Below are 19509 nucleotides of genomic sequence, written 5' to 3'. Positions count from 1 at the left end.
ACTCTGGGTTTGACCCGGAGACTTTGGGTTTGGGATACCTATTTCCGGGCTATGGATTTTCATGTAAAATCTCTGGTCGAAGAGTGGCAGGCGAGTTGGGCTGTTGGTGGCAGCAGCGAACTTGAAGCAGGGCGGCAGAGGAGGACGGGCGGGGAGGAGCGCGCCCCAGCGATCCAACCAGGAATTCTTTACTGACTTCTCTGGCGGCATCTCCCCCCTGCATGCTCCCGTGAAAATGGCTCCACGACATCAAATGGTGTAGCGTTGCCATGACAATGGGACGCCACATGGCGCTGTGAAGTCCCGTTGCCATGGCACCGCGACGCTGCTTGGCATCGTTGAGCCATTTTGACGGGAGCATGCAGGGGGAGTTGCCGCCACCGGAGAAGGTCAGAAAACTAAATATATAAATAAAAAACTTATTATTAAAAAAAACCAAAAAAAAAACCGAAGTCTCTGGGTTATCGTTCCCCAGGGGAAAGTGACTATTTCTGCTGGTGAACAAGTATGTATTAAAATTGGTTGGATTTCAACGGTTGACTGAATTATTTTGCAGGGAAATGGAAAAGTGCCTGTCAAAAAACAGGATCAGAACCAGGCCCAGGAACAAACGTCATAAATCCAAAAATAATCCATCATGCAAAAAGCTCTCAAGGTACGTCAACTGAAAGTGTGGATAGGAGGCTGTCCAGAGATGTAACTCAGGTCCTACAAGATCTGAAACGTCAACAATACGTTGGAAAATCAAGCTCAGGATCCAACACGCCAGATGTCTCTGTTGGGAGAGGGGAGACACCAAACCTGAATATAAGGTTGCAAACGGAACGGCGACAGATCAGAGAAAATGTAGCAGGAAGAGCAAAAAGTGCTTCCCCAAAAGGAATCCACACGACATTGGACAGCTGGGTGCAGAAACGCCTCGATAAGGAGAACCTTAAAGAAGGGGAAGAACGACGAGCAAAAAGTAGCAAGATCTGCAGCTACAGCGTAGAGGAGGTACGGGGCTTTATGAACAAGAAGATTGCTGAAAGACACAAAAAAGAGCGCGAAGAGAGGAAGTCTGCGCAAACAGCGGAACAGCTGCAACAGAGACGCTTGCAAGACGTGTACAAGAAGCAAAAGGATGCTTTCCCTCAACGGAAGAGAGACACTGAAACTACTACTGCTGCTAAGGAGAGCTCTGATTTCACCCAAGGACAGCCTTGTGTAAGTGAATCCCTCTCATATTTAAACATATAATGGCCCCGATTTATGAAACGGCTTTAAGCCTTAGTAGTGCACCTTTAAGGACGATTCACTTGGCTAATGCTTAAGATGCACCCAGGCTTAAAAATGCTTCCTAAATCCTTCCCTATAGGTTTCAAAAACCTGGCTACCTATGTGGATTTTCAAAGTTAGCGAGCTGAATATTTTTTAGAAATGGTTTTATAACACCCAACCATTTATGCAGAGCTTAAATGCCATGCAATACAGACAATATAGGCTATATAGCATGTAAGCGCTGAAGCAGGAATTCCTCTATCTTGGGCTTTTATGTTTAACTCTAATCCTCAAGAGACACCAACAGGGCTCCAGGCATGTATTAGGGATATCCCTGCTTCGGCACAGGTGGCTCAGTCAACGAATGAGCCATTTGTGCTGAAGCAGGGCTATCCCTAAAACCTGACCTGTTGGTGGCCCTTGAGGACTGGAGTTGGCCGCCCCTGAATAAGAGCCGTAGACATAGTAGCGCAGGGGTGCCCAATTCCAGTCTTCAAAAGGTCATCAACAGGTCAGGTTTTAAAGATATACCTGCTTCAATAAAGGTGGGTCAATCAAAATGACTGAGACACTATTTGAGCCACCTGTGCATAAGCAGGGATATCCCGAATACCTGGCCTGTTGGTGGTTCCTGAGGACTGGAGTTGAGCACAAGTAGAAGGTAGGAAATAACAATATAGGTGATGTATTGCAGACTTATATCAGTGCATGATCTCAGGGAGTTCCTGAGCTTACACCAAAGGGACAAGAGACCTGCAGAGAAGCAGAATGTTACTCCCACTAGGCACTCCATCAAAGCTGGGAATAAAAGATCGCACTTCCCCTCAACTTCAAATGAACTCTGGGAATCGGACTCTGAGACTACTATTAAATTATTGCAGGAGTTTGCCCAGTATCACATTTGAAGACTCTCAGTGGCCTATAAAAATCCTTCCTGTTTAGGAGCGTTATTTTACGTGTGGAAACCTAAAGCAGTGTCAGTTTCAGAACTACTAATGGTTCAGCATGGAGGCAGCCAGAACTATTATTCCCAAGGTAGATGGAGATCCATTTGTCCCAATCTCAATGTAATCCACCTAGAAGTGTATTAATGTTTCCTTGCTATGTGACGATGAGGAAGCAAAGGCCATTCTACACATACAGTATTTGCAGGTGCTATTGGAATGGAAATCAGATAACAATGTTCAACCCTTTGCTAGTAACGGGCAGTACAATAGAGGGCAGCAAAGAGGTTATCTGCATTTCCTATCTGTTCATATAATCTGCGCACATTTGTTACAATGGGGTTTGAATGTGTTCTGTCTAGGTAACTGAAGGTCTTGGAAGGGGCAGAAGAAACATTGATGAATGGGTGGAGCTAACATCGACTGATCTTCTCAGAGAAGACCACAGAAGCAGGTATTCATCATTCACAACATCCCTCTTGCTAAGGCCAAATGTGCTTGTGAAACTACAGTATGTGTCTAAACACTGGAAGCATCACTAACCTCTGTGTCCTAAAGGCCAGCATTGGGGGTTAGAAGTTCAAATAATACGTTTCATCCATTTCAAGCCAAAGTTAACACAAGAGAAAGTTCTTGTAACCACTTCAAGGAGCAAATGCTCATCTCCCCTATTGATCATTAGAGTAAACACATGACAAATAAAATGGCACGGTGTTCCTTTACCGAACAGTGGGGTGCTCCATCACCCAATGTTGGCTTAAGGAATGTCTTGCTCGTTTTTGGGGGGATAAAATAACTGCATTTGACACATTGGATAGGTAGCACCTGCTATAAACATATTGCAGTAATACCAAATAACACAAGTATGATGTTGGGAGTGCAGCATGTTAATAACATGTCATTTCACTTGTTTGTATTATACTTTCTGTCTCTTTATAGGACGTGTATTAAAAGAAGAACTAAAGCTGAGCCAACAGAGAAAGCAATCCATGTTGATTACTCGGGTCCACTCATACTTCAAGACTTGGAGGCCTCCTACTTCCCATCACATAAACACATCGTGTCTTTCACTGAAAGGAAGAATACAAATTCGGATTCTAAGCCTACATCTCCAAACAGAGCTTCAAAGCTTTCTCAATATATAAACAACCAGGAACGGGTGCAGGCCATTTGTGCTAAAGCTAAGGAGCTGGGGGAAAGGGTTGAGTTGGAAGCAAGCAGACTGAGAGCAACAAGTATTCACCAGTACTCAGGTAGTAAAGAAGCAACAAGCTCCCACAATTCGCCCTCAAGGGTGAATCCACTGGGCATTCCTAGGACCGAGAAGTCACCTCGGCCTGCAGCACTCGCACATGAGAACACGGACAAATTATTGTGCATTGGAGGAGCAGAAGGAGGCAATGCAAATAAACAGATGGGGGCTGATAGCACCTCATTTGTCTCTTTGTGCAGCCATAGCACTGTGAGTGAGGACTTACCGTGGATTTCTGACAGTGAGGCAAAGGATGCTGTGGTTGAGCGGCTGGAGAGGAAACCCCACAAAGGTTGTAATAAAGGTTGGTGTGTTTTTGTTCAGTAGGAAAAACATGTCCATTTGTACATGATACGTTTGACATTTCAGTTGAGTTGCAGTCTCCTCTGGGAATGAATGGGTTTGATATGCAGGGGTTCTTATTCTTTTATTCATTACTCGATTAAGTATACTTGCCTTGAAGTATCCCCCACCCAATACAGATCAGGACATCTGATATATAACCCACACAAACATATATATGCTCAGGTAGCCTTCTACTGGCTGTTGGGCCGGGTGCAGATATGTCTTGGTAGTTTGCCATTAGAGGGCATTTCAAGGTTATGTCAGGACGTTAGGAATTCACAGAGCCGGCAGTGCAGCATTTCTAATCCATTGTGAATTAGCGGAAAGTTGCCAAGTGAGTAAGGGATTTAGCTCCTTGGCTACAAAATGACCCAGCATTGTATTGCAAAGGAATTAATCAACGCCACTTCCACTGGTAGCAAAATAATTAATAATAATAATAATAATAATGTGCTGATCAGAACAATGCCATGTATGTATTCCTAAATAAAATAAATTATGGATATACCAAATCCTCACCAAATTAAATCATGTTATATTTGTGTACCATGAAAAATATGCTGAGAAAAGCGATATTGCATTCGGACAGAAAACATCATTTTGTTCACCTGTTCTATTAGAAAGTATAATAGCAGTTTGTGTTATTTTTAAGGGTACAACGAGGCAAAGATTTTTCAGATTGGGATATCTCCACACAAACATCACGTTAAAAGGACTCACAAAGATTCTTCAGTACATGGGTCCACCAGCAGAAGGTAAGGGGGATTTACAGTATGGTTCCTTTGACAGGAAGGGGTTAACCTACAACAATACAATTGCAGTGGAATTCTTGTGCTTTACACACATGTCTTTGGTCCTTGTATTAAAACACTGCAACATACATCCTTCCGCATTTGTCCACTTGGGAGCACTGTTACCCAACAGATCCGCCAGCATAAGTAACCGTTCTATAAAAGTCCCCAGCAGAGCACATATTTATATATCTCACATATCTATGGAAAAGTCTCTATATTTAACTGTGTAAAAGATTTTAACTTGTGATGTTCCTGTGAAACGTACTGCTGAATAGTACAACAAGTAGTACAGAAAGATGGCGTTCAGACCTTTCTATCCATGTCCCAAATCACACGTAAGCTAAGAAGGACGGGGAGCCGTGCTGGTCCTTTCTTCCATGCAGCAACAAAGGAGCGAGAGGGAGGAGCGGGTGTGATACCTTTTATTGGTCCTTCAAGTAGTTGAGATGTTACAAGCTTTTGCGTCTCTCAGGGTTACCAGATGAAGGATCCCGAGTAGTACGAAAGCTTGTAACATCTCAACTACTTGTTGGTTCAATAGAAGGTATCACTCCCTTCTCCCTCTCCCTCCTTCGTTACTTCCATTCACAAGGTGGCTCCACCCAAAAAACTTTGGCAGCACGTCTGTTTCTTTTGAATAAAATAATTTTGTTCTTGCGAATACTTTTGTGATGCAGAATTATTTTAAATGTAGAGATCCCAAAGTCAACAGCCGTTACTCTTCAAAGTTTAACAATGCGCAGTAGCTTATGCGTATTGTAACGGTGCGCATAAGAATATTGTAATAAACCGCGAGGGGCTACTTGGAGGCAGTTTTAGCGTTCACACGACACGCTGAGGCATGATTCTTTGTTACATAATATAAGCACTGGGCTTAAATGAATAAATGCAACCATTACATTTCATCGTTGGCATGAGTGCATGAGGCTAAACAGATGCATTGTTGAATATTGTACCTCTGAGGTGCCGGGCAGAAATAAACGGGCTAATAAGTGTGAATTTGAATTATGTAACAATCTACTATGTCTTTTTTTTAATTGCCGTGCCAGGACAATACTGTGGGCACGCCCTTAAAAACGTCCCTTTTTCACGATGTTAACACCTTGATGTTGCTAGGCGCTCTACCTGGCGCACGCAGACGCAGAAGTCCGTGCGTTAAAGGCAGCTTCACAAACGCCGGTCAGCGGCTGCACATGGGACTCTGAAACCGTTTTGTAGGGTTTTGGCTTTTCCCCCTCTCGTACATAGCCCCAGGCCTGGATTACACATTGGCACAATGGGTACAGTGCCCAGGGCCGCCGAAAACAAATTTGGGCCCCCCCCAAAAAAAAATCGATCATTAGAGGCGCCCATAAGGCAATATCGCGAACAGCATTATAGACAAAATATCATAATCATATATTATATAGATCTATGATTATATTATGGACCTATACATTGTATACAATGCAAATATGTATTTATATATCTATCTTTTGGGCCCACGATTATGAGAGTGCCCAGGCCCTACAAAGACTTTTTAACTTCTTCAGTACCAGAACGGCCTGCAGCGAGCGCATTGCGTTGTGCCTTGCAACGAACGGGTTGTACATATTGGCTTATCCAGTTGGTGATTGCTTCTGATTTTTCACAGTGTTAGTTAATATAAAACTCCATTTTATAGAACGGTTCCATACTAAACAACCGCGACCAAATCAGCAACTTAACCTGTATCCTAATATACTGCATGGCTGCAATCTGTATTGATTACTTATTTTGATTATGAGGGGGGGGGGATGGTATTTGGTATGGGCGCGTGACACACTATCTCAGCATATGGTTCTGGCCAAAGCAGAATGAATTGATTATGTGAATAATATAAGCACATAGTGAAATCTCCTCTGATCTCCTTTTCTCATGAGGATTAGAGTGATTTAACCTGTGGCATGGCATAGATTAATTTAAAGTAATTGTTTTGCTTCTATCTTATATAAATATGATTGAGCAGAATCTGTCAGTAAGATTTGTTGTTAAATAAATGCACACATCCAGACATTTTAGAAGTACCGTCCCACTCACTGTAATAAATGATATATACATACATACATACACATTGTACATACATACATACATACAAACATACATATACATATCATAGCAGCACCAGAAAAGATTGATATTTGAATAAAGGTATTATTGTATTGGAACATGCTCCACACACAGACCCAATGTTAGTATATATTTTTAAAATTGCACAATGTTCTGCAGTAAAATACGTGCTGGGAAGAAGAATGGGAAAATGGAAATGAATGAAGGTTTCAGAGGGATTATTGTGGGTTTCCATGAGTAGTTTGTCAGTACTATATTATGTATATAAGCTACGGTACTACTGTAACCTACTATGCCCAGGCCTTGCTTTCCAATGTATATACAAAATGGCCTTATAAATGACAATATTTCAGACTGTCAGGTTCCTACTGGAACACACACACACACACACACACACACACACACACAGACACACACACACAGACACACACACACACACACACACACACACACACCTCGCTTGGTGGGAGATGTATATTTTTGATGATGACTTTATGATACGTGCACACGCCATGTTTAAACTTTTGGCATTTATAGGAGTCTCTCTCTCTCCCCGGGTCGAATCCCGGTGTCGGCTCCTTGTAACCGTGGGCAAGCCACTTTATCTCACTGTGCCTCGGCCTCCAACATAAGATTGTAAACTCTACAGGGCAGGGACTCGTGTCTGCAATATTCTATGCACAGTGCCGCATACACTGTCAGTGCTCTACAAGAAGAAAAAATAAGAATATTATTATATACACAATATGGTGGTAACCATGCGTAGCACACTGTACAGCAACAGCAGACACCGTTTTTAATACACAGGACCTACATATTATAATGCAAGAGTGAAAGCAACAGACAGAAAAAATATGTGTGCAGGGATCCCTAGAGACTTTGCTATACATACGTGACGAGAATAAAGGGGTGTATCAAAATAATAGTAGTTACACAAATATTACCACATCTATCAATATCAGTCTCTTGTTACTCTGACCCCTGTCTGCCAGAGGGTCCTGAAAATGCATTGGAAGGCAATATGTCGCTGGTCCTTATCGTAGCAAAGAGATTCAAATCGGAGTAAGCCAGTGTAAAACGAGGAGAAAGGAGCTATTTTTCGCACCTGTTCAAAAACGAGTTGGTAAGCTCATATTTCGTTCATTTGTTTTAAACAGTTCGCAAAAAGGAACAAGACAACATAACGACTGCCGGAGATTCGAGACGTTCGAGGGGGCTTTGTGTACCAGCCCTAAAGTCCTCAGGAAGGCGAACACGAGCTCTTCTCCCAGACGGAAAAACGGAATCGCAAAGGATTCTGGTAGGAATTTCACTGTCAAACTCTACATTAGCAGTGACCAACTCCAGTCCTCAAGGGCCACCAACAGGTCAGGACTGAGCCACCTGTGCTGAAGCCGGGATATCCTTAAATCCTGACCTGTTGGTAGCTCTTGAGGACTGGGGATGGCCATTCCTACTCTACAGTGTTGTACATTAATAAGCAAGGGGGTCATGGAACAACCATGAAAATTCCAAAACACATTGTTAAGGGAGAAATACATTATTCCCTTTGGGTTGAAAAAAACATTGCTTTGCGTCCTTATGTTTTGGGTGGTTTGAGTGTAATGAAGGCTGGCATTGATTTATAGGCTAACATTATGTCACCGTTTTCAGGCTTTGCATATGATTTATTGTTCAAATGTAGAGAAAAAGGGTATGGAAGTATTTTCCAGGGAAAGAGGAGTATTAGAGTAAGAGGTCACGCACTGAAGCTGGAGGATGGGAAGCCCTTCATTAAAGGCTGGTAGATTCATTGAGTAGTCTAAAACCGGGGGTTTTTTTTAAACTTTTTTTTTTTTTGGTTAAGGAACCCTATAATTATATAGTGAAATTCGGAGGAACCCCAATCCTCTCTAATAGTGCACCTGAGATTAGATGCATTGTAAGGAACCCCAACCCTCTGTATTAGCGCGTCTGAGATCAGATGCATTGTAAGGAACCCCAACGCTCTCTAATAGCGCGTCTGAGATCAGATGCATTGTAAGGAACCCCAACGCTCCCTAATTGCGCGTCCGAGATCAGATGCATTGTAAGGAACCCCAACCCTACCTAATAGCGTGTCTGAGATCAGATGCATTGTAAGGAACCCCAACCATCTCTAATAGCGCATCTGAGATCAGATGCATTGTAAGGAACCCCAACCCTCTCTAATAGCGTGTCTGAGATCAGATGCATTGTAAGGAACCCCAACCATCTCTAATAGCGCATCTGAGATCAGATGCATTGTAAGGCACCCCAACCCTCTCTAATAGCGTGTCTGAGGTCAGATGCATTGTAAGGAACCCCAACCCTCTCTAATAGCGCGTCTGAGATCAGATGCATTGTAAATTCTTCAAATGACCTGAAAACTGCAGGGAACCCTTTAGGAATGCCCGGGGGAACCCAAAGGCTCCAAAAGAACCCTGGTTGAAAAACACTGGTCTACAACGGCGGTGGCAGCAAATGCAACAGTCATTGAATTCAAAACAGAAAGAAACAACGGTATCCAAAATAAGGGCATAAGGCTTTCTAGGAGCTTACGAAGAAAGGCCATGCCCCTTATTCTATACACTGCGATAGTGCCAGTTGTGCCCATGTGGTCCTTATCTGCAGTGGTCTGCCTCCATGTATTGCAATGTACAAAGTGTAAACCTACCACTTGCACTTGGTGTTGCCCGCAGCCTGGGCAGCATGCCTATTAACAGATGAGCTTTCTGAGTTGCGGCTGTTTCTGGCTAATATATTATCGCAGCTTTTGTGGAATGCTAATTGCACGTGCCAGTTATCCCCTTCTATTAACTATGGCACAATGCTCAAATCACAAGCTCTTTTTAAACAGTATGTTTGCATTAGTCTGATAGTGGCAGGTTTGCCTCGTTGCTCCCAAGTTTGGGTAATCCCCTGCTTATAACGAACATGATTACAATATGATTTATGCTGATTCAGTAAGTAGGAGATGCTGTTTGGATGTAAGCTGATTATTGACTCCTGGCCTTATTCTGGGCTAAAAAAATTAAGCTCTAATCCGCTCTATTTACTCAACTATAATAATAATGATAATAATAATAAATAACATTGCACATTGAAATAAATAAATATATTATCTGCCCTATGTGACCTAGTAACTATTCACATAGCAACATCAAAAGGCAAGAATAGGTTAACCCCCCCCCCCCCCCCCAACAAGTCAGGTCTTAAGGATATGCCAGCTTCAGCACAGGTGGCTCAATCAGTGCCTTAGTCGAAGACTGGGCCACTGATTGAGCCACCTGTGCTGAAGCAGGGACTGATTGAGCAACCTGAGGACTGGAGTTAAGAACCCCAGGGTTAAGTAATTATCCAAGACAATATTTTATAGTCCGCTGCTTAGAGCAAAAGAGTCATACACACTTAGCTAGCCGTATTCTCGAGTCTGTGTGCATGCGAGTGTCAGCTGAACGCCTGAACAGATTGTGTGTGTGGAACATTCATAAGAGCTATTTTACCAGGTGACTGGTTGCAATTTTAACATATCCATGAGAATTATCTGAGCCAACCAAATGGTTGTTTAAAATGGGACAGGAGGCAGCATATTTTGGTGCTACCGGTGGTGAGAAACCAATTGGTGAAGGTTAATGAATTTTGCTTATGATGTTGGAGGCTGTTTTATTTACTACGTACAGTGGGTATAACAACATAAGCTGCTGTAGGGTGTTGCTTCGACCTTAATTTGTGGAGGCGCTGGCTAGCCTAAAAATTTTATGTTTGGCCTAATGGTAACTAGAGATGTGTAGTGACTCGTGCTTGCAAAATCTCATATATAATTCAATATCGTGCTATAAAAGAAATAGGAAAACAAATATATATATATATATCTAATTTTCTATCATTTAAAAAAATCCCTAAATTAAAGTGCAACATTATATACCTGTATATTATGCATGATTATGCTGGTGCTATTTGACTTTTAGCAATGTCGCATTGTATTTGCAGACAAGAAAAAGAAGTATAGTTTACATCCACAGGAAGAACGACTGGGACGCGCAAGTGATGTGTATCAAACACGCAAGGATATAATAAACAAATTAAAGGTATATATTTAGTCTGAGACACACACACTTTCTGCAGCCTGTGCATTTGTAATGTGCATGCTGTTGCTTCCGAGAATAGTATTATACACAAGGAAGTTGTAGCTAAGTGACGTGTTCTCTCTGACCCCGAGACACAGAATGTGCAGCAAGAACAGCAGCTGGCCATCCTGCGGCGGAGAGCTGAGCTGGAAGCCAGGGAGGCAGAGACGTGTATGGAGGAATTGCTGAAAAGGAACACACACATGGTAAATAGTTAGGCCAGGTCCACAGTGGCCGCTACCGCGTGCGCACCACACACCACAGCCCTCTATGGGGCAGGCCCCACTGGCCGTGCGTGTGCGCAAAGCGCTGTGACACGTACGCTGGCAGGGAAGACAAGCATTTTGTCTTCCTGTGCCGGGACACGATCACGTGGTCGGTGCACACCAATGGAAGGGCAGATATGCCCCATCCTGGCCACGCCCCCCCCACAGACCGCCGATCGGGGCTTTAAGCTGTGCACACACCGCCAAGACGCTGGGCGCATGTGCAGCAATGAGGCCTGGGGCCGTAGCCGTATACTACTGTGTATGTCTGTGTGTACCAGGGTCATTTTGCATCGGAAACTGGTGCAGAGAGCTGGGCCATAGTACTGAGCGGTACATGCGGCCTCTTAAACTACATTTCTGTTTGCGCTTGGGGGTGCATATGTACTAACCTCCAATTTCCCCAGTTGTGTCAAATCACTTTTCTTTTTTTTGTGGGGCGCACAGAAATGGATTGCGCTGTGGGTGCAGATGTTAATGATACGTATTTTTTTTTAAATGTCCTGTGCTAAAAAAAAGGGGGAGAACGCGCGTCAAAATCACCCCTCAAATTCAACTCTGCGTAAACCCTAACTGGACTGTTAATTGTGTTAGCGCAGAATTAAGTTGCTGCGTATCAAAAACCAAACATTGATTTGACGGATGTTTCATTAAATAGGCTAACAACATGTATTATTTACACAGTATGGATACTACAAGTAATATTACACTAATAATTGCTAGTTACTATTGATATTTACATAATAAAAGAATACACATAATTCTACGTTAACATAAATGACAGAAATCGGGTATTCAACATGAATTTTTTTTAAAGTATTTTTTTATTAGGGTGTTTACAGATACATTTCAACATGAATTTAAAACAACAAATGATGCGTCGGGTATGAAATCTTCACACATATGGTGCACACTTTTTGATGGTTTTGTATTACTTTTTAGCATCAACATTTTTTACATACATTTTTTTTGCTGAAAAAAAAAGATGTTAGTAGAGAGGCCCCCGAGGGTCATTCTCATCTTGTATTTCGATGCAGGTGTTAAGGTATTTTACCACCATTTAGCCCATTGTGTGTCATGATTTGGGGGGTGATAGTAGGAGTTAGGGAGGGGGCTGTCCATCATAGTCTGTGTTGCCCACCCACCTACTTCATGAGATTGTAGCCCAATTCTATGCTTGGCTGAAAACTTTCAATGGTGTATCATTTGTATGAATAGCACCATTTGGCCCAAACACTTAGGGGCTATTTATCAAAGGCTCCCAGCTGCAAAAATGTGGCAACAATTGAGGGAAAAAAACAAAAACACCAAACTGCAGCCAATTTATCCAAATAAAAATGACTATCACTCTCCATGGAAGTTCTTTTTAAAAAAAAATCTAGCGCCGTTCTTTGCTCCAGTGTTGCACTGCAGCCGGGGGTCCTTGATAAATAACTTCCCCTCCCCCTTTTATCTCATGCATGATTTTATTTTTCCATAGTGGGTGAAATCTGACGTGAAGTCTGTAGGGTCCGAGCACAAAGGCGAGGCTGATGCGCAGCGCAGCCCTTGTGGCAGAAGCCAAATGACAGAATGCAGACACACTGACGATCGGTAAGTCGAGTGTTATATGGAAGCTGGTATTATATATGGAGGTGCAGAAGCAGGTGTTATGGGATGTAAGGATAACTTATGTCACCAGCCTATACCCTGTGATTATTACAGGGGTGAAAGGACATTTCAAAAGAGTACTGCCATGTCTACAGTACACAAGAGTACCATACATTTAGATAATATAGCAAAGCCCATCCCCTTTTGGGCGTAAATATCTCAGGAAGCAGGGGGTTCCCGGAAAAAACGAAATTAATGCGGGTGAGCGCCGGAGACCCCCTGCTTCAATGTATTGAAAAAATACATTGTAAAAAAAAAAAAAGGAAGGCAGCCGTGCTGTTACTTTCTCCCTCTTGCCGCCCCAAGGGCGGCGCCATACCTGAGGTATGCCTAGGGACGGGCCTGTCTGAGCCGTGAATGTGCTCACAAGTGGTGTTTTTATTTACTATCATACACAATGAAGCTTTAACTGATTTTGTGTTCTGTGTAAAAAAAAAAATCAGTCTTATTAGATAATTATTGGGCTGCAGTTCACGTTGTGTATGATGGCCTCATAATTACTCTACAAACAAAGAACAAAAACAGTGGGCATTAAACATTTACCTGTGGACACAAAAGTAATTCAAAGGGCTTAACCTCTTTAGTGCCCTATGGGCCTATAGTGTATGTCACGGGGACTGCCATGCTAGCGGCACTTATGATGTAGTTTGTACATCATGGCACTAAGCTCGTTTTCTAGGGATAAATCCCAAGCAGAGCTCCGACGCGTTCCGCTCCGGAATGGCGAGATCATGTGATCGCTCCGGGCTTAACTATTTTTTGAAACGTCAATTACTTGCAATTATCCCTGTGACCGCGATATTGTTATTAATTTGATCCTGGGGGATAAAGCACAAGGTTTAGAAATGCAAAATTAATAATAACAGCACAGTGAAGATTTAGACAACCCCCGATTGTCATAAATAATAACCCTTGTCACTGCTAGAGCGCCTTACAACACACTGCAGGCCCCTCTGGTAGCAAAAGGGTTAATGATGAAACAGCAGACTGGGAGACCGAGAGAAACAAGCGTCTGTAATGAAAAGCAGCACTGAGCACATCTGCTGCTGAGCAAGCACTTTTAGCACATGCAGCCGTCCTGCCACCTGGCAGTTTGTACAGCCGTTACGTGAATACCTGTCTCCATTAGAGGGAGACAAATAATGTCATTACTCAGCTCATAATTGTTCTAGCCCCTGACCTATACAGAAGTACTGAAATCGTTAACAAATTATGCACATTTTGCATTATGTGTTATATTAGTGGTCTAATACTGGGGGGGCCAGCTCCAGTCCTCAAGGGCCACCAACAGGTCAGGTTTTAAGGATATCCCTGCTTCAGCACAGGTAGCTCAATCAGTGGCTCAGTCAAAGATACATTGTTCAATCTTGTGCTTTTTATATTGGGTGTTTTTTTTACTGGTCTGTCATCGGTAAATTGTTTGCAATCTAAATATTTGGATTCTGGGCGCACTTTTTCCCCCTTCTATCAACCTACAGACTGGTCTGTCTGTAATGAAAAGCAGCATATGAATCAAGGGGTTAATACATATGTTATGTATAATTATTTTCTCTACTCTTTATATAGTTAATTCACATTAATAACTAATTAACAAATAATACGTAATTATTTATATAATCTTTGTTTTTTCACTTGCGTGATTGCACTTTATTCACTTGAGATATATATTCTCTTGTTTGTATTTAATTAAGACTTAAAATAGTAGTAACAATTTATTTACACACTTATTATTTACGGTATACATCCCTTTGTATTCACATTTTATTAATATTACTAACACAACTTTTTTTCCCCCCACATTATTGCAGACCCATACTTAATACAGTCAAGATTAGGGCAGGCAAACCTATCCTACATTCACTTTAATCACTAAAAACCATTGTATAATTTATTACATGAACGTCGTGACATAATATCAGATGCGTCTCTTGATGTGTTCCAGACATGTATATGATCCATAATATATATCTTTGTATGACATGTGTAAGTTTATTACCACGCGCTAACATTCACTGAGGTTTGTGGATCTGGGGGTGGGGGGGGGGGGGGTGGGGGGGTGGTCAGGTTGACAGCTTATTAGCATAAGATTTGCATATGAGTAAGCCATACGTTCGTTAAAATGTAGCGATCCGATATTTCTCTGGTTAACGCGAGGGCATCGTAATGCTAATCACTGTGGATATGCTTTACGACTATCGATAAGTTAAATGGGAGTAACACATCATGATAAAACGTTTAACGGGCCTATGCGGATCTTCCCCTTGGTATAAGTAGTATTATCGATATTTCCCATAGTGCTATTAATAATTGACGCTATGAACTTTAAAGAATCAACCCAAGCCGTTTTTTATCTTCTTCATTTTTTACACGGGATTGAAGCAGGGGTTCTTCGGAGCTAACCCCCCATTAATTTCAGCTTCGGGGACCCCCTGCTTCCTGAGATACAGACCACCAAAGGGAGTGCTGGTATCTAAGCAAAGTTTAAAGCTCCTGCGTCACGCGGGCCAATAGGAAGACGAACATGATGATGTCACGGCTTCCTATTGGCCGGCACGGAGCTGGAGCTATGAAACTCCGCTGTTACACGATCCCGGACAGCTGAGCGCAGCAGCTGCTGGCAGCCCCTGTATCTCCGGAAGCAGGGGGTCCCTGGAGCTGAAATTAATGGGGTTCAGCTTCAATCCTATGTTAAAAATAAAAACAATTCGCCCCCCCCCAAAAAAAATCGCTGGTTTGCATTGACGCTTTAATGAGTGCAGCTTCTGGTACTGAGCTTTGGCAAATATCGCTGGTGAATGCTGCATCTTTATGCACAATTCATAACAAAACATTTTCCTGTAGGACTGAAATATTTATAAAAGTCCTAAATAGGGACACAAACAAAGACCATTACGGTGTGAGCTAGTGGCGGTAACAGTCAGATTAAGCCAAATAAAACCCAACCACATAATTAAGCGATTTTTACCGATTTACTGGGCTGTCAGTTGGATAACACCAGAGAGAGCAGTGAACCTTTTACCAGTGATTACCTGACACGGGTTCAGCTTCTAGCGCCCCTGCCTCCAAATTCACTTTAGGAAAAGAGCTCAACAGCAGCACCGACGTAAAAACATGGCTTAATCCTGTTTCAAAACCAGAGACATAACATAAAACACAGACAAAGCTCAGTTTTTAGCACATCTAGTGAGACTCATACACGGTACAGTGCCTAAATATATATGGATAAATATCTAATAAGTAAATGGTCTTTTAGTTTGACATTTTTGGCCAAAATTGTTGTAAGCCCCTGAGCCAACGCCAAGGCAGACCACATATCAGGGGTCCCTAACGCTAATATAAATTCTTAATAACCTGTTTAATAACAGGAAGAATGATTTATAGTAAATCTGTCAATATTAGCTGCAAAGTTCTGTCTGACTGAAGCTTTTATTAACCTGTACATTACCAGGAAAAGCACTCTGTATTAGAGATGTCACAGCCAAACTGCAAGCAGGCAAGTTCCCCTGAGTGGAAGATGCTATGGAGTGAGCCCATAAGCATTTAAATGTGGGAGGGGGTGAGCTTAAATTAAGTAGGAGGTTGCCAACCTCCAATCAGCCATGACTAGCTGGACAAGAATTGTAAAACATACTGGACACCTAATAAGCTCCTATTAAACCCCCAAAATACCCACAACATATATATAAGCATATGAGTATCAGAGGAGTGCTACTGAGCATGGCAATATGCATTAAAACCAGAGACATAACATAAAACACAGACAAAGCTCAGTTTTTAGCACATCTAGTGAGACTCATACACGGTACAGTGCCTAAATATATATGGATAAATATCTAATAAGTAAATGGTCTTTTAGTTTGACATTTTTGGCCAAAATTGTTGTAAGCCCCTGAGCCAACGCCAAGGCAGACCACATATCAGGGGTCCCTAACGCTAATATAAATTCTTAATAACCTGTTTAATAACAGGAAGAATGATTAAAAGACCATTTACTTATTAGATATTTATCCATATATATTTAGGCACTGTACCGTGTATGAGTCTCACTAGATGTGCTAAAAACTGAGCTTTGTCTGTGTTTTATGTTATGTCTCTGGTTTTAATGCATATTGCCATGCTCAGTAGCACTCCTCTGATACTCATATGCTTATATATATGTTGTGGGTATTTTGGGGGTTTAATAGGAGCTTATTAGGTGTCCAGTATGTTTTAATCCTGTTTCACCAGCAATGCATTATTTGTTTTATTCTTATTAGAAGGAGCCAGGCTGGGGCTCTCCGAGGGAAGAATTTATCAATACCTTGGCTTTGCTGTCACAGGCTGCCAGAGTTACTGTATCAGTTGATTATAAATCAAGCGTGTGACAGAAACAAAGGTGATTGTTCTACTGTACAAAGATCAGACTTTTTTTTAATATATATTATTACCCCAAGCACATAACTTTTGCATAAGGAGCATTTTTTTGTGGCTCACATTTAACATGGCTGCCCCCCTTTATATATTCATTCTCATGATGGACATAACTATTTGAGCATCACAAGTCTGCTTACTGCATATTTGTGTGTATGAATGGTGAGGAAGCATGACAGCAGGAGAGAGAAGATGTGGATTATCCATAACACATGATGATGATGATAAACAAAAAGGAATTTGACATATGTTACATTATGTTTTATTGCAGAGTTAATGATAATTTACCAGGTTGTACAGAATCCCCCACTACGTGCACAGCCAGTGGAGAATGTCTGCAAGGTGTTTCTTTCCTGGGACAAGGTAATGCTTCGCTTATGCTGCACTTTTCCTGTTTGATGTTTTTTATAATCCTACATGGATACGTAAGTCCAAAAAAGTACTTATAGACTTGTGGCACAGAATTGCTTAGGCGAGGGTACATATACAGTACATTTCATTTTAAACCGTGTTCACACAATATGTATTTCATACAAAAATGCACACAATTGACCATGTAGGTATGTCATTTTTATAGATCGATTAGGGAGAGCTAAATGTTGTGGAAGACGCCAGCCCAACACGATTAGATATTTCTTTATAATTGGGGGAAGTGTTCATTGTAACAGAATGGTATTATTTTGCTGCGAATGATTAAACCGGTGTCGTGTTTTACTGGCCAGTAGCAGATTCCACGGATAATGAAAGAGAGGTCACGGAAGACTCAGGAGACCAGAGCGAACCCATCACAGATTCTACTAGCAAGGTGATGTAACATATTGGGCATTGGGCACGAAGAGGCCTGCTCATGAACCCTTTGCTCTGTACTTTGTACGTGTAGACTTACAAACACATTTTCACATCACTTTTTTAAGCCCTTTCCAGCTCGGGCTTTATTGACAATTGTAATTTGTCATATTGCCAACTTGATTGAGGCATCAGATGCTGTGTAACATCCCCATCTTCTCTATCCTGCTGCCATGCTTCATCGTCAATCATGCACATGAATGCGCAGTAAGTAGGCTTGGGATGCTAAAATACTAGTGTTCATCATGAAAATGAAGATCTTAAGGAGGCAGCCATTTTAAATGTGACCCACAAAAAGTACATGTGACATTAGATGCTACATTATTTTAAGATAGAGAACTCTGGTTCTTCATGTAAAGTTGTCTATCTTCCCATTGTCCATGATATACTCAATCCCTTCATAGACATGGTTCTGTGTTTCCTATACAGTGGAGTGAAATAAGTCAGTTCTACGGATCCCCGACCATGTTCAGCCGCTTTACACTGGAAATGACCCAGCAGTATCTCAGGGAAGAGGAATTGCGGGCAAGACACCAGGCAGCCCTGCTGAGGCTCAGGGAGGAGGCGCTCAAGGAGAAGACCAAGGCAGAGCTGGCACTGCTTGAGAACCAAAGAATGTGAGAGAGCTTTGTATCTACAGCCTGACATCCATGGTTTAAAGAACAGAGAGAAGACATCATATCTAATTATCACATGGTTCATATTCATAGCAACGAAGATGTTTGCCCATTTCCCCAGGCAGTGAAGCCGTCAACTATACAATTTAGCAAAAATACGCCCCAGTCCTATTACTAGATACAAGGTGTGTGTGGATAGATAGATAGATACACACACAGGGCTTGACAAATGCACTTGTCCCCTCGCCTGGGGCGAGTGCATTTTGCCCGCTGTCGAGTGTTACCAGCGGCCGCGTGGCCATTTTCACGGGACATGCAGGGGGAGACACAAGTTAGGACAGAGAGATGCCAGGAGACGCCCCGCCGCCGCACCCCCCCGCCACTGACACTCAACAGCAGATCAAGTGAGGGGGGTGAGAGAGTGAGGGGGGTTACAATTAGACAATTTATTTGTACACATATACTTTCAAACATAAACATACACGCATATAAACTGCACCAGATGAATCAAAGGAAAAAATCTCATTGCTTTCTATGGAATTGGTTTTCTTTGACAAACCTGGTGCAGATTATGGAAGAGATTTGCTAAGCAGCGGTCCAGGCCGCACAGCATGTTTCGGGGGGCGCCACAAGACACCATTCTATTTATAGAGTATCTGGCGGCTGGGGGTTGAAACCGGCCAGCTCCGATGGATGGGGAAGGAGAAGACCCTGTCCTGCGTCTTACATTAAAATGTGCGAATTTTAAAGTAAGACCATACTCATTATGTACCGGTAGCCGCAACACCATCCCAGCCACACCCTCTTCCAGACCGCCTGCCTTCAGGAGATGCTCTGGAAGAACGACATTGCTATAAAGATGCCTGACACCATGGGATTCATGTAAACCAATGGAAATGTGGGCCTGATA

At 42.3% G+C, this 19509-nt stretch overlaps 1 protein-coding gene across 7 annotated transcripts in view; it reads left to right on the top strand.

The window, feature by feature from the left end:
- The window catches only part of CCDC187 (coiled-coil domain containing 187), a 56614-nt gene that overhangs the window by 21142 nt on the left and 15963 nt on the right, over positions 1–19509 (top strand). For 5 of the 7 annotated variants that reach the window (XM_075578858.1, XM_075578855.1, XM_075578859.1 and 2 more), the window contains 11 exons: positions 557–1206; positions 2567–2658; positions 3144–3760; positions 4454–4556; positions 7841–7983; positions 10674–10771; positions 10903–11016; positions 12557–12669; positions 17408–17499; positions 17859–17941; positions 18412–18599. In XM_075578858.1, the coding sequence (XP_075434973.1) occupies positions 557–1206; positions 2567–2658; positions 3144–3760; positions 4454–4556; positions 7841–7983; positions 10674–10771; positions 10903–11016; positions 12557–12669; positions 17408–17499; positions 17859–17941; positions 18412–18599 (2293 nt within the window). The remainder of the gene's footprint in view (positions 1–556; positions 1207–2566; positions 2659–3143; positions 3761–4453; positions 4557–7840; positions 7984–10673; positions 10772–10902; positions 11017–12556; positions 12670–17407; positions 17500–17858; positions 17942–18411; positions 18600–19509) is intronic. The other 2 variants (XM_075578857.1, XM_075578856.1) reach the window with 2 other exon arrangements.

This window comes from Ascaphus truei, chromosome 21 (genome assembly GCF_040206685.1).
Source record: "Ascaphus truei isolate aAscTru1 chromosome 21, aAscTru1.hap1, whole genome shotgun sequence".
Classification (NCBI taxonomy): Eukaryota; Metazoa; Chordata; class Amphibia; order Anura; family Ascaphidae; genus Ascaphus; species Ascaphus truei.
The sequence above is the reverse complement of the archived record's forward strand: the minus strand, read 5'-3'. Positions and strand labels throughout refer to the sequence as shown.